At 36.3% G+C, this 15,620-nt stretch overlaps 4 protein-coding genes across 7 annotated transcripts; 3 read left to right on the forward strand and 1 right to left on the reverse strand.

Moving 5' to 3' along the window:
* Positions 1-75: 75 nt before the first annotated feature.
* On the forward strand, positions 76-2,904 carry LOC105183146 (uncharacterized). The gene is made up of 9 exons (XM_025297743.1): positions 76-328; positions 673-776; positions 1,009-1,167; positions 1,282-1,346; positions 1,562-1,747; positions 1,884-2,017; positions 2,147-2,251; positions 2,379-2,570; positions 2,861-2,904. The coding sequence occupies exons 1-8, from the start codon at positions 76-78 to the stop codon at positions 2,522-2,524; spliced, it is 1,152 nt and encodes a 383-aa protein (XP_025153528.1). The 3' UTR covers positions 2,525-2,570; positions 2,861-2,904.
* Positions 2,905-3,008: 104 nt separating this feature from the next.
* rtv (QVR superfamily protein rtv) lies at positions 3,009-5,588 on the forward strand. The gene is made up of 3 exons (XM_011141060.3): positions 3,009-3,268; positions 4,950-5,117; positions 5,197-5,588. Exons 1-3 carry the CDS (start codon positions 3,199-3,201, stop codon positions 5,397-5,399), a joined length of 441 nt encoding a protein of 146 aa, XP_011139362.1. The 5' UTR covers positions 3,009-3,198; the 3' UTR covers positions 5,400-5,588.
* A 51-nt stretch (positions 5,589-5,639) lies between these two features.
* LOC105183143 (uncharacterized) lies at positions 5,640-10,312 on the reverse strand. 3 transcript variants are annotated; one of them, XM_025297728.1, is made up of 6 exons: positions 10,166-10,312; positions 9,824-10,064; positions 6,963-7,080; positions 6,813-6,887; positions 6,287-6,469; positions 5,640-6,046 (listed from the first exon to the last, which is right to left on the reverse strand). In XM_025297728.1, exons 2-6 carry the CDS (start codon positions 9,830-9,832, stop codon positions 5,835-5,837), a joined length of 597 nt encoding a protein of 198 aa, XP_025153513.1. In that variant the 5' UTR covers positions 9,833-10,064; positions 10,166-10,312; the 3' UTR covers positions 5,640-5,834. The 3 variants fall into 3 exon arrangements, with proteins under 3 accessions (XP_025153513.1, XP_025153512.1, XP_011139361.1); XM_025297727.1 differs by having other exon boundaries at positions 9,824-10,071; XM_011141059.3 differs by lacking the exon at positions 10,166-10,312 and having other exon boundaries at positions 9,824-10,124.
* Positions 10,313-11,030: 718 nt separating this feature from the next.
* On the forward strand, positions 11,031-14,544 carry LOC105183148 (zinc finger protein 143). 2 transcript variants are annotated; one of them, XM_011141065.3, is made up of 9 exons: positions 11,031-11,087; positions 11,581-11,675; positions 11,970-12,147; positions 12,333-12,703; positions 12,784-13,053; positions 13,180-13,371; positions 13,518-13,703; positions 13,855-13,971; positions 14,056-14,544. In XM_011141065.3, the coding sequence occupies exons 2-9, from the start codon at positions 11,601-11,603 to the stop codon at positions 14,152-14,154; spliced, it is 1,488 nt and encodes a 495-aa protein (XP_011139367.1). In that variant the 5' UTR covers positions 11,031-11,087; positions 11,581-11,600; the 3' UTR covers positions 14,155-14,544. The 2 variants fall into 2 exon arrangements, with proteins under 2 accessions (XP_011139367.1, XP_019696981.1); XM_019841422.2 differs by lacking the exon at positions 11,031-11,087 and adding an exon at positions 11,112-11,379.
* Positions 14,545-15,620: the final 1,076 nt, after the last annotated feature.

Here is a 15,620-nt window from a genome sequence, read left to right on the forward strand (position 1 = left end):
GCTATTGGTAAGAACCATAGATACACAATCGTACATTATAACTTCAACATATTTTCAACATAAATTGTAGCATGAATGGGTTCTTATAGAAGCAACGACCACGAAGAACCTCAGCCGAAAATTTGGTATCAGCAGGATCGATATCGAGAGGAACCGGAGAAAGAGGTCGAATTAGGAATGGACAATAACGTTTCGTACAGCAGAATCTACGCGACACCAGATCTTTCTCTGGTTATTAGAAATTTCTCAGCCGCAGACGCTGGTATTTACCGATGTCATGGTGAGGAAGGACAAGAGAAAGAGGACAAATATAATTATAGGATCGAACGTAAGATAAATGATAATGTAATTATATGTACTACTGTAATTAATATGACATTTATTTTGGTATAACTTCATTCTAGCAACGATTTATTATTAACAAGAGCAGAATTTATTATTAATTGTTATATAACATTGTTAATTAATTAGGTTGTATTAACAATAATTTAATTTGTGCTTTTCATATTATTAATTGGCTTTTTACATTATTGATAATTTTATGTGCTATATTATGTTACTTCATTATATTTCTTTATTGTAATAATTATAATTGAAATAATTGTAATAATTGTAATTGTAATTTGTGTTATAATTCTAAGTATTAGACTCACAGTAGTTATTTTTTAATAGCAATCCTTAAAGATATAGGTGATGAACATATAGAAGGAGGAAATTTAACTGAATGGGAGAAGTATCGTGAGACATATTTATGGCCTGTTACTACAAGATTCGCTGTAAGTACACTAGCTTAGTTGCTTAGCTTACAATAGACTTAAAAATAGAGATAAACTTAGATGATAAATAAGAATAGAAAGTTATATCCTACTTTTATGATATTATATTTAAATAAGAAGTAGAACACGTACAAAGCCTTTTCATAAAAAAGAAAAAAATATTGTACACATCTTATCGAAACAAAATGTTTTATAAATCAAAGTGATTTTAAAGAAAAGAAAATCTCAACAGGTCTCGCAAATGATGGACTTAGTTGAAATCCGTGAAGAAGGAGTAACTCTTCAAGTAATATCTGAATGGGCTTCTTGGAGTTCATGCAAAGAATGTGTTCATAATCATGGTATTAAAACTAGCAGAGGCTACTGCAGATTAAAACGTAGCATAAATTCGGTGAATATAATGTTAATGTTAATATATCATGTTTTGGTAAATAATTACTTCAGTAAATAATAATAATAACAATATATATATTTATATTGAAGTTATCATTACTTATTATTTTAGACAATGGAGAAAAACAACTCAACTGTTATACACTTTTTTCGAGGATCTCCAATACTTCCTTGCAAGTAAATGTCTGTGACATTTTAATTATACTTCAATTAATTTTAATCTTAGCTACTAGCTATTATAAATATATAACATAAACTCATACTATATTGTACGTTGTATTACGTAGATTTTATATATTAACAGATTTAAATAAGTTTATTATTAATTACTCGATTTTAACTGTGCTTTCTTTGATAATAAAACGAATTTTAATGCTACCATGCTTCTTTAGATCTGCCTTGCTGCAAGAAGAATTTCCTAGTATCAGCCGTATTATACGGTACTTACCAGAATTTATTTTAAGAGAATCTTGCAAGAAATGTCCACGTATAAAGAAAATAAAAAAGAGCGAGAAATTCCGATATGTTAGACGATATGTTCTCGCCGAAGGAGCGCATCTTGCTATAATTTGTCCAGAGTAACTCATTTAAATACCTCAGTATCATTTCTAAGAATACTTTTAATACTTTTTTAATTATGTTTTATAGCAAAAATTATTTGTTCATTATAAATAAACGAGAGAAATTATAAGAACACAGATATTTTAAATGTAGCTCAAGCACAGGATCGCAAATTGTTTGGAGAAAGGATTCGCTCGTTTTGAGGAAGGGAACAGGTCGATCATTTCGTAAGAAAGACGAAGAAACACGAGTGATTGTAGATACTTTCTCGACGCTCTATTTAATAGGTGATGTACTTCAATATGTATATTGATTTTTCTTAGATTCTACCAAATTGCAATTGCTTATGTGTAGTTATTTATCTGTCGCAACGCATGATTACTTTCTTATATTTTATAACGATATTCTTTCGATAGATATTTCCAAAGAAGAGCAAGGTAACTATACTTGTTATGTAAATAACATAAATATGATGCGCGCGAAAATCATCGTCGTGTCTAAGACTCGACTTTTGACACAAGGTGAATTGATATTAACATTTGTTAGCCCGCATACATATAAACGTGTAAATGTTGTACAATTTTAACATGATATACTCTTATAGATTTCTATAAATCTATTTTGTCAATATATATTACTTTTTTCTAGCTTTTTTTCGGCATTTGGGCTATTTGGGATTTATATTTTTTATAATTTTATTTTGCTACTGTGCGGGTGTAATAAGGATTTGCCGGCAGAGAGATAAATTTCAAATCTTACCGCAAGATGATCCTTCTGATGAAGATGGCAAATAATGTTAGTGTTGAATAAACGTAAATAATGTAAAAAATACAGATTAAGGTAATATAATTATTATCTTTATATTTGTACTGCAAGTTTGCGTGAGTTTTTTTTTCATTTCATACTGTATACACATACACACATATGCATACATATAAAATTTATATTTTGAAGATTTTCCTTCCACTATAAGAACTTAAATTTCAAAATGTTTGTCTGTCTATGCACCAATTTACATTACCTTCGATGATTTTCCAGCTCTCAAACTGTTTTCAACATCCGAGCTGCAATCATACCACATTCTTATTATGCAAAAATTGTATTATGTAGGCATTTTCTTTCACTTTCAGTCTCATCGTCGCCAACTCTATTGATGTCCCGGTATTGTACGAAAGACCGGTTATCGGTCCGTGAAACATTCTATGGGACCATGGTAGCTGTCTCCTTCGCATTCCCTCGCCTCGATCTTTCTCGGCATACGATGACCTTAAAGTCGAGTGAAAGGGGAAACTACGTAGAGACAGTTACGAGGAGTACGTGTCCGACAGTTGAGTTTAGTTCCAAAATGGCTGTGTCCCATTGTAGCTCCCGGTTACCTGTTTACGGTGTTCATTAACGAGGTAGTGCATTAATTGCTTAAGCAGAGTGAAATCGAAAACGGCTGGCTGATATTAAGAAACGAAATAGGATGAAATTTCAAACAAGTGTCCAAGTAATCTTCATGATTTTCTGCATAATCATACTTCGGGAAAGCGTTGGTAAGTTTCTATTGTGAATCAAAGAGTTTAAATTATTTCATGGTTTTTTTAGAGAATATATCAGGTGTAGTAAAAAAAAATCCATTATTTTTCCAATAGATGGCTTTAGTTATCTGTATCTCGTGTTGTATAAGTCCGATCGGGTTCCACTAGATGGCGTTAGAAAGATAAGATTTCGTACTAAAAAAACTTTTCTGACAGTTTTGTGATTAGTTGACAAAGTTTTGTTTGAGCGCGCGTCAAAGATGGACACTAGCAAAGAGAAAATACGCGATATTTTATAGTTTTCTTCGATAAAGGCGAAAACGCAAGCCAGGCGGCTGAAAATATGAATAGTGTTTATGGTCCTGATACTGTAACAGCCAATCACGCGCAATTTTGGTTTCGTCGATTCCGTTCCGGTAATTTCGATGTCAAAGATGCACCACGCACTGGAAGGCCAATTGTCGAAAATATCGATAAAATCATGGACATTGTCGAGTCCGACCGTCATGTAAGCACTGTTTCGATTACCCAAGAGCTAAAGATTGCACAAAAAACCGTTTGGAACCATTTGAATAAGGCTGGATACGAAAAGAAGCTCGATGTATGGGTGCCACACGAGTTAACGCAAAAAGACCTCATGGACCGAATTTCCATCTGCGAATCGCTGCTGAATCGCAACAAAATCGACCCATTTCTGAAGCGGTTGGTCACTGGTGATGAAAAGTGGATCACTTACGACAACGTCAAGCGAAAACGGTTGTGGTCGAATCGCGGTGAGCCGGCGGAAACGGTGGCCAAACCAGGATTGACGGCCAGGAAGGTTTTGCTGTGTGTTTGGTGGGATTGGCAGGGAATTAACTACTATGAGCTGCTCCCCTACGGCAAAACCCTTAACTCGAAACTGTACTGTCAACAATTGGACCGTCTGAAGGAAGCAATCGCCCAGAAGCGGCCAGCTTTGGCCAATAGGAGAGAAATTGTATTCCATCAGGACAACGCCAGGCCACACACATCGATAGTGACTCGCCAGAAGCTCCGGGAGCTTGGTTGGGAGGTTCTTATGCATCCACCTTATAGTCCGGACCTGGCACCAAGTGATTACCATCTGTTCCTGTCCATGGCGAACAATTTTGCTGGTGAAAAATTCATTTCAAGAGAGGCTTGTGAAAATCGATTGTCTCAATTTTTTGCCAATAGGGACGAGGGCTTCTATGAGAGAGGCATAATGAAATTATCTTCAAAATGGCAACAAGTTATCAAACAAAATGGCGCATATTTGACCTAAATCGGATCATTCTAACTATGGTAATTAAAGCCTTCAATTTCATGCAAAAATAATGGATTTCTTTTTACTACACCTGATATATGTATATTTTTAATAGAATATATAAGTCATAATAAATATATGAAATAATAAATAAGAGATATTTACAAAACAATTGAAAAAGAAATTTCTTTTTTATAACATACGTATAATATATGTGTTAAAAATGGAATCAATTTAAATTTTTTGATATCTTAATGCTGTCATAATTTTCTTTAATATGGATTAATTTTTAAATTATATATATTTTTATATAAAATAAATTTTATATAAATATTTAGTGTCGATATGTCTATATTGAATGACATGTCGTCGATAAAATGGCGATCGAACGATACGAGGTAAAAGTGACAGTTTCATTCATTCTTACAGGTAGCCATCGAAGATGCGTAAACTGTAGGTCAAGAGGAGAACTCGGCTCATGCAAGGACCCTTTCACTATGAATTCAACGCAAATCGCGCTCGAGAAAGGCGTAGAGGCGCTGCCATGTGTATCTGGATGGTGCGGAAAAATTATCGAAAACCAAAATTTAAATAATGGTGAGTTATCACTAAATTATCGTGTTCGAATATTTGTATATTCAGTAGCGTAATTCATACAAAATTTTTCTTTGCGCAGAATATGGTACCGCCACGCAGAGATTATGCTTTCAACGAGGGCCAGACGACAACGAAGAGAGATGTGCCTATACAGTGTGGAATTACAAGAAAGTGTATATGTGCCTTTGCTACGGGGACCTTTGTAACAGAACGACGAGAACGACAAACTTCGCCAGTGGTTTAATTACGATAGTCGTTTGCCTAATACAATGGCTCATTTGAGAATGTGAGACTGACGTTCCGTCGTAAATCGGCCAAAGTGATTGATCTGTAATGTGCTTTCTCCGTAGGACATACAAAAATTTTTATGAGAATTAGCGGGCGATTTCGAGGAATACGATAGTGGTGGGATATTTTACATACTATTATCAAAGATCTAAAACAGTGATCTTAGAAATATCGATCGTTATCCTACCACAAATGTATATTTTACCTTTTAATATGTTATATTATTATTATTTTATTTCGATATGTTACAGAATTACACGAATTGTGATGCGAAATATTATGTGTTGTAAAATTAAACTCAGTTACGGATTTTTTGAGCTCCTGTGAAGATTCCCATGCTCCTCCCCCGCGTACGGCGCAGTTTTTCGCGCTCAGTAATTCATTACTTCATTGCTGAGTGTGAACGAACTTGATTGGATCTCCCCTAGCTTAGTTGAGACCAGCTCCTTTCCTATAGAATGGTGACTGAGGATTCAGACTGCTCAATACGTTTCCATGCAGTCCGTTTAACCTCCTCTCCTCCTGGTTACGCAGTAGCGCCCTTACATGCGGATAATCGTCGAAGAAAAGCTCGCCCAGTCCGTAGAGGTATTTAATCGCCATCATTGCTTCACGGCCAGTTAATAAGTACGGGTCTCGTTCTGCAATCCGAATGAAGCGAAATTTGATAACGGAAGAAGAAGCAGAATGCTGTGCTATATGAGCGTTGCGTAAATATATATAAGTTCAATAAATCTTTTACCACTTTCCGAGTACATTGAAGCATCATTCTGTTAGGATATAATAAAAAGAGTATACAATAAAAAGTAGATGGGTAAAAATGTGTGGATTCTGAAACTTATAATATTAATAAAACATTGTCGATGACAAGATAATTTTACCCTGTGATTTGTAGAGATTGGAAAAGCCGCGTTGCGCTTCATGCCAACTGTATCCGAGATCATTGATGTCTATCGGAGGAAGAAAGACACCGATCGGCCACAAAGATTCGGCGCTTCCGGGACTCGTTACCGGTATCGCCTGTCGTAAGTGATTTCGCCGTAAATTTGACCTATAGTTGTAATCTGTAGAAATGAAAATTACATGAATGGAAATTACTTTTTCGATCGTCACGAATATACAAGATGATTCTTGAGTGACATGTGTCACATTTTACTCGAACTAGGAGAACAAAACTAGAAAAAAAATAGGGAAACTCAATATCTTATTGGAGATAAAAAAATACATGAATACATTTTCGATGACGTGGAAAGATTTTTCCATGTCATCGAAAACATCGGGGATATTTCAGATGGTCAAGTTACATTTGTTTTGTGTATATAGCTTAACAAAATTTTGTTATTTGTACCAATTATGCTACTTTTAGTTAATGACGCTGATGTAATCGCATGAATGTAAAGTAGTCACCGAGATCCTTAGACCGCTTCGTCGTGCTCCTTCGGCCGATCGAGATGAACGAGTTCTGAGCGAGCGTGCGATCCCCTGAAGAGATGCGAACAAGTTAAAACACTCTTCAACTTAGTGCAATATAAAGCATTATTGCGCAACGGTGCTAACCATCTGTCGTAATGCTGTGTTCGTACACATCGGGAGGCGACACGAATTTCACGTGCACATTGGCAAGCGGCAGAGAACTGGCCGCAGTCACCGCGAGAAGCAGCAATATCACCGTTATCTAAAATTTAAATAGCCAGGTGTTTGATAATTAGAGTTGCATTATTGAATCATTCGCAATAACTGCATTAGACATGCACATTTACATTCTACTGGAAGAAGCATAATTTGAGAGAAGGTGTGTATTAGTATGAAACTTGAAGACTTCAGAGCGCATGAGAAATTTGGGGTCGGTTTACCGTTGTCGTGAATCTTAAAGTTTTGTCAAGGTAAATTTTATATAAAAAAATTAAGATTTACTTGGGCTTCGAGATATCTTGATCCGCTACTGATTAGAGTGTGTTGCATGTATCCGCGGGTATGACCTCTCATTCAATCATTACACCGCCAACCACAATGCATGGTTGCCGAAACCCGATATACCCGATATACTGAGATCACCGAATAGCTTTCGTAGAAAGTTTTCTTGGTAAGAATTGTATCGTATCACGCGTTCCGGTTTCAAGATATTATCTATACAGCGCATAGTACATATTACTTCGCAAATAAAGCTCGAGTAATCAACGGCAAAGAAACTGCATATCGCGTATAAAACTTTAAATTTTATGTAAAACTCAAATTCATGAATTATATTGTCTTAATATGTTTAAACTGAAATTTCAGTCTATTAAACAAGTTTCTTTCGGAATTAAAAGCATTATTTTGGTCTATTTTCTCATTAATTGATAAATTATTATTGCAGTTGCAACAGTACGATCCCCCCAGTAATATTTCCTTGCTGCTTTAAAAAGGATCTGCTCCAAATTTGATTGAATTAAATTCCAAGGTTACTCCCTCTACTTCAAATGATATTCCTCGTAAAAAAATAGCCCGGGGCGTATGTTTCTATGTCAAGATATGCACGTCGACGACAGGTAAATTTCTTTTCTGATGAATCACTCCGATGCGAAGAATAGGCGTATAAAATATGTATTGTAGAAGCGTGTCAAGGCAAATGCACTTTTAGAATTCATTTTATACAGCCGCATAATGGAATTCGTAATCACGTAATTCGCAAGAACATGATGTAATAATTTTATGCGGTATATGAAACATGTCACTCGCGGGTTCTGTAGGCAGAATATTATCAATAGCACATAAGCGCCAAAGGGAATGGTTTAATAGCATAAAATATATAAACGTGTATATATATATATATATATATATATATATATTATATGTGTGTATGTGTGTATATATATATATATATCAATAAAATTATAACTATCGAGCCGTTACACGCGAAACGATCAATTTAGAAAGTATATGTTTTGTAGACCGTTCTTATAGAGCAAACGTTTCTTACAATCAATCGTTATTTTAATGAAACCATTATTTCATGCGAAGCTATGTGTATATATGTTTGTGTGTAACCATCTGAGAAAAACAAAATATCTGTGATGTAACATTGATTATTTATGTTAAAAACTACCGATTAATCAAATGATTATTAAACATGAAAATATCGATGAAGAATATCAACGCCATACCTTCGCCGAACTTCGTTTCATTTTAGTCGTAAGATACTGACAGACATATTTATGCCTTATCACTCAAACTTAATGAGAAGACTTGAGTGCGTCGTTATTTTCCTGACGATCTCGCAGTTATAAATTTTGGAGTCACTTCTTCTCTGCCTTAGAGACGTGACTTCAAGACTAATTCTCCAGTGTACAAGCTCGACGTAATATTGGAATGTGTTACATCATTCCGATGGCCTGCTTGCGAAATACTGCCCTCCCTTGTGTATAGGCGGAACATTTTCCCACAAAGATTACCAACAACATTGCGCTTTTCACTTTAAGAGGCAATATTTTTAAAGGCCACGACAGTTCCATTATATCTCCGCATTCCATCGTACTGTGCCATTGCACCATCATACGCACCTACATCTCGATAAAACGCGTATCCAGTGCTTGTGCATATATATGTGTATGTGTGTGTAGTTGTGTGTGTGCGCGTGTATATGTAAGTACGCGGCAAGTGTCGGAGGTTCACTTATAGACGCACACGTGCTCGGCAGTGCGTGTCAAACCACCCTTTCGCCTTCCTTTCCGCTCACCTTCACCTGGGAGTACCTCGGTCGCTATTGAATCCGGTATTTAAGATTCAACCAAGCGGAACCTCCGACGTGCATAAGTCATATTTCTGGTCTATTATAGATGATTGATTGCGAAGTTCGTGTTCCGAACGTAATGGAAAATTCGCGCCTGACAGAATTGAATGAATCGAACGGAGACGTGAATTTTCTATTTTTACGACACTTTTGCATTTTCAATTTGATTCAGGTTAATCAAATTTAATTCAGTCTAGGCGACTGATAGATGGATACTTCTACATTTGAAATTTGATTCAACCGAGACGACTATTCGATATATCACTTCCGCATAACACCGATCATTATCGGAACAACTTCCAGTGATATATTATACATTAGAAAATATTTCGTTGCAGGAAGGTACGCGTATTGACACGCGGGACGATACATGAATGAGAAAGATGCACACACGTTATCGCAAACCAAGAATTGTCCCATTTCTGTAACGTATCAAGGTTCAATCAAGTAAGTGCGAGTTACACGAAACGGTCGCGTTTTTTACACGCGCGCACAAGATGCAAAAATACATCCATAAAATGTCCGTAGCATAAGAAACAGCGTTTTTTTATACAAAGTTTATAGTAGTTTATGTTACAATTGCGTGTGAAATTATTGCTGTGACTATCAGGTTGTAATTATCGTTAAGCGATAACTCCACTCCACCCACCGTTGTCATGGCACGGCCACACGATCAATCGTCGAGCACCAATCGACACTTCTTCGACGGACTCACTGTATACTCGCTCGATTGGCCCGCCGCCGCCGCCGCCGTCGTCGTCGTCGTCGTCGTTGTCGTTGTTGTTGTTGTCGTTGTTGTTCTCGTTGTTCTCGCCGCGAGAACTCTTTTTCCCCTCGAGCACGAGTCTAGGATCTAACGGTGACTTGAGTGAAACGGCTCGTGGATGCGGCTAGAAACTGATCCAGTTCGAATGGAGAACGTCGCGGCGGTGCATGAATTTCAGCATCCCCCTTCTCGCCCATACGTACATACGTATCCCTACATACGTACCCCACCTGCGTACATACAGAGGCCGACTTCTGGCGGAGGCTCCCGTGGAAGGACTCGCGCAGGGAATCACGAGAGGCGAAACTTTCATCTCGCCGGGATCGCGCGCACGGCGCGATCGAATTTAGCGCTTGCGAAATGTGTCTATACGAACGTGAACTGCATTTTTCGTTCTCGCGGTCATGACGGGATCACGCGTCGGGCAAGAGTCGGGGTGTCGATCGATTCGCGCGCGGTCGAGCCGACAAGAAGAGAGCTCGTCGTCGAGGAAACGCGAATGATTCTTCTCACGACGAATATCTAGAGACATTGAAATTTTTCAGCGACGAGCTCGCGAGACGTCGTGAATCGATACAATTGCAACTCGTGTCTTGACAAATTAGAGATTGTCCCGAGGTGCGAGTAAGTTACGTATTTTCTCGGGCGAATTAGAGCGTTGCCGTTGTCGGCAATTATTGCGATACTGCCGCTGCATGTTGTATGTGCAATTTCCGTATAGATGCGATCTTATTATAATTAACTGAGATTTGTGCGATTTAGCAATCCTAGTTAGTTATGTGAATATTAATATTCATGTTTAGGATTCCATGTTTAAGACATCGCGCGAATGTATCAGAATTCTAAAATTCTAAATTTCATTACAAAGAAAGAAAGCTTGATAGATCGTTTCCTGTCAAGTGACACAACCTTAAGCGACAAAAATAATTCTCGATTTATGAATCTCTCACATCTTCAATCGTCGATTTATGTATCATTATTAAAATAGGATGTCAATGAGCATCAAGTCGTGACGACACAATGTCGTCTATGACCGTTTGACTATTTGAATTTTAGCGCACTTTTGCCACTGCAAATGGCCACTGCCCGAGTTCCGGTTCGTCGCGCGCTGATCGCGAGAGGATTTCGCGGGCGGCCGAGTTTATGGGTAATATTTCCCAAGATTCTTTGGTGTACCGGCACAGAGGGCTGACGAAAATTCAATTCACCGCGATCTAGCGAGCGCGTCGTGTAGCGTCGCATCGCCGTTGAAGATTTCCGTTGTATCACATCATTGCATCATCGGTCCTTTTCGCGGCATAGCCATGCGAAGATGGCGAGTCTCGTCGTGCGAATTGCGAATTGCATGCACGCGACTCTGTGTCGGTTTCCGATGTATCCGATACGCGACGATGTATCAGTGTCTCCTCGAACAAATGCTGACCTGATAAAGCTTAGCGGTAGGGCGATAAAATGTGGCTGCGACAGCCAAGGCGGTTAGTCGCGCTCGATATTACGTGACAATCAATACGATTTGCGCGGTAAAAATAACACGTTATCGTTAGCGTTCGAACGCTTTCTACCGGCACGATGAGACGCGTGCGAATTGAGGCAAAATGCGCTCTCGTTGTCTTGATTGTGAATGAAATGTTTGTTTGTAGCCGCGACACCGTAGAGGATTATGTCGGCACAAAGTGCAGATCTTCCGAAATGCATTACAAGTCAGGAGGAAGAAATGATCTTGCACGAGCCTGAGGTATGCTTCAAGTAATAACCATGTAACAGTTTTATATTTTGGTAGTGATGGTGAATTATTATGTGTATATCTATAAGCTTTGTTGTACAGTACTATCTCGTGTCAATAATTTAACTTAATAATAGCTCTAAAAAATTGGGAAAACTTTGAGATACATATATTTTGATATATTTGCAACACTGCAATTTTTTCTTATTCTACTTGTCTGATAATTTGTTATTTTAGAATAAAATTTACATTCCTAATTTCAGCAGTTTGTTTATTTGTATTTTAACTCATGCATTTCTGTTTTAGAATAATCCTGTGGACATACTTGAATGTTTGTCAGTTATGATTAATGAAGACAATGTCAATGACACAGAACAGATACAAGAACTTATATTAGATGAGCAATTACTTGGCACAATGATAACTACGATTACACTGCCTGATGGAACTCAAGCTTTTGTTACAAATAACCTCAGTAATATTGGTTAGTAGCAATTTGAACTTTGATTATTCTATAAGTACTATCTATTAGTGGTAACATCCTACAAGTATATTATGAAATAACCATAGCCTCTTAAAGCAATTTATAATTAAAAGAAAATCTAGAGTTCTTTTATCTATTCTATATATTTAATTATAGTATTTATAATGAAATTCATAAATTTACAGATCCAGATTTCAAGACGCAAACATTACAAACAATTGAAAATGGAGACGCTATTTTACTACGGGGTTTATCAGAATTTAATGATGGCAAGGCTCTTCAATTAGAGTTAGATCCAACTTCATTTGTACAAACTGAAGTTGCTGCTACAGACAATGCAGAAAATACTTACTCACAAGTAGAATTTATCAATGGCACAACATACATGGTAACTGGTCATGTGAATGTTGGCGAAGGCTTATGGGAAATTGAAGATGGGAAATTAAAGAAAAAAGATCCCAAAGTCTTGATTGATAAGTTATCAGATGCAAAAATTAGGTATCCTTGTCCAAGAGAAGGTTGTTCCAAGTTCTATAGCACACCACATCATCTTAAAGTAAGCTTTTATTAGTAGAGACAAGTTAGAATTACAAGGTGTTACAAAAATAATGTTTAAATGTTCTCAAATTATTTTAGGTTCATGAACGTTCACATACGGGTCAGCGGCCGTATAGATGTACTCACTCTAAGTGCAAGAAGAGCTTTTCAACAGGATACAGCTTGAAAGCGCATTTGCGAACTCATACAGGTGAAAAACCATATAAATGTTCCAATGACACATGTAACAAGAGCTTCAAAACATCGGGTGATTTATTGAAACATGTGCGGACTCACACAGGAGAGCGTCCTTTCATATGTCCATTTAAAGGTTGTGGTCGGTCCTTTACTACGAGTAATATCAGAAAGGTACAAAAAGGCAGAATACAATATAATTATTATATGAAAAAAAATGTATTAAATAATATTTTAATACAACAATTTAAATATTAAATATTAGGAATTTTATTAATAAATATATTTTATTTTGGTCAGGTTCATGTTAGGACGCACACTGGTGAACGACCATATAAATGCACGCAGCCGATGTGCGGCAAAGCATTCGCCAGCGCGACGAATTACAAAAATCACATGCGCATTCACTCCGGCGAGAAGCCTTACATTTGCACCATAGAAAATTGCGGTAGAAGCTTTACCGAATACTCTAGTCTGTATAAACATCATCTTGTGAGTATCTCTGTGTTGTTACCGTTAGAATTGCCACTTTTATACCGAAAATACGCTTTGATTTCCGAAAAATCAGAAGTGACTTAACACGATATTGATTGCATATCGTGTGAGAGCAATAATTTTTATACATGTTTAATTTTCAGGTACATACACAACAACGGCCATTTGAGTGCACTCTGTGCTCTAGGAGATATCGGCAAAGCAGTACTCTGGTGGTACACAAAAGAACGGCTCACGCGGTTGTCGATAACGACGACGGTACCGATGTGTTTTTCCAAGATCCTCTGGATTCTAGTCAAAATAGGAGTAAGAAGGCCGCGAAGGAAACCGTGAGTATAACTCTGATGACACATCTGATTAATATAATATTATAAAATATTAATTAATATCTGTATTGCAAAATTGGGATATTATTATACTTGTAATATTGCTATTGTATGTATCAATATTTATGTGACTATGTGATTTTATTGAGTTTAGCACAAGCTGCTAGGTAAAGATGATCAGATTCAGATTTCTAAAGTAATCGACGATACAAACGACAAAGAGCCACAAATCTTATTGGTTGGCGATCCTTCGCAAATTGCTGCATTTCAGGTTTGCATAACAATTTGGTACAATAGAAACATTTGCGCAATTATTTTTTGTCAAAACGTGTTTCTAAGTAATTTGTGATTATAGAAAATCGATCTGGACAACAGTTTCGATGATCCTGGCATTGACACGCCTTTCGAAGGACTGAATATAAAGATTGAGGACATAGAATTCGGCTGGAATTAATGCAGAAGAAGATGAAGCTGATTTACACAATATCAGAAAGTCTTGAGCATTGAGTTAACGAGTTATTGATCTCGTTAACACTCGTGAATGTACTTTTTAATATCAGAGCTCAAAATCAAATCAGTAAATGATATAATAAATTGAATATTATCAAAATGATATTCGACTGCGTAAACGATTAGTAGCTGCGAATTAGTTAGAATGCGAATAATTTAATTTCGGTATCAATTTCATAAATTTACCAGATAGAAGTACACAATGGCGTTAGAAATTTGGCGTCAGCAATTTATAATCAGTGATGTTTATTGTGCTATAGTACCTTGCTTTAATAGTCATTAACGTAGGTAGGGATTGAATCTGACGTGATTTCGGTGAGTTTAATTCCCGATACGATAAAGATCTTAAAAACTTACAAACGCGTCTTCTGTTGTATGAAAACTCAGAATTTCTTGGACTTTTCAGTTTAGAATTACATTACAAGTGCTAAAAATGTTCTTTTGGCTATATGTTTCTACTTGAAAATAACGTTTCTACTTGAAAGTTCTCAGAGGTAGAATAAAACTGCATTGCAATACTAAAGAGAAGATCATAAGATAGAAATATTATTTCGATACTTCTCGCGTATTTAAAATATCAAAGTCAGACGTCACTGAAACTGCATCGGTTTTAGTCGTGATTGAGCAAGATAAGATTTATTACAGTTTACCGAAGAGCTCAATATTTAAAATATCGTTGATTTCTTCATTAACTAAAGGCAGTGCCTTACCTGAAAGTTTGTGAATGTGGAGAAAAAATATATCTATATTACATTTTGTCCATCTGTAGTTATCGAGTGTGTACGCGATATTTTCATGTGTCATTCTAAATTTGTTCATACAAACTTACATATAACATAAGCAGCAATTAATAAAACGTTGCGTATTACGGTTTTATTTGCAGCTTGCAAGATCATGTGCAATTTTATATTTTCAAATTAAAAATAATTCCAAGTAACGTATATTGTAATTTTATTAGTAGTAGTTAATTGAAATGTACAGTTCTTATTACTGACATGCACTATAACATTTAATTTTTCTTTCTGATAGAGTTCATTAACTACTTTAATGTAACGTTATCTTCAGAGTTATTTTCTAAAATCGGCAGGAAGTCTTGTCTTGAGAAAATTATATTTGCACTGTAAACTACGCTGACATTGCAAATGAAATTTATAATATCAAAGCCAACCTAAGTCAACTACAAAAGACTAATTTGTGTTATTTCTGTCGTTAAATAATACATTAAAATATCGTAATACAAATATGGTACATAAAGGAAACTAATGCCATATAAGTAGTCAATCTGAAGAAAGATACATTTCATTATAATTGATATTAGAATGTAGTTAGATGATACATCATAGAAAATGTAGAAATTGGAAGATTTGTGATGACATACTTTGTAACAATAGATGGATACGATATTTATGT

The sequence above is a fragment of the Harpegnathos saltator genome, unplaced genomic scaffold (assembly GCF_003227715.2).
Source record: "Harpegnathos saltator strain DR-91 unplaced genomic scaffold, Hsal_v8.6 scaffold184, whole genome shotgun sequence".
Lineage (NCBI taxonomy): Eukaryota > Metazoa > Arthropoda > Insecta > Hymenoptera > Formicidae > Harpegnathos > Harpegnathos saltator.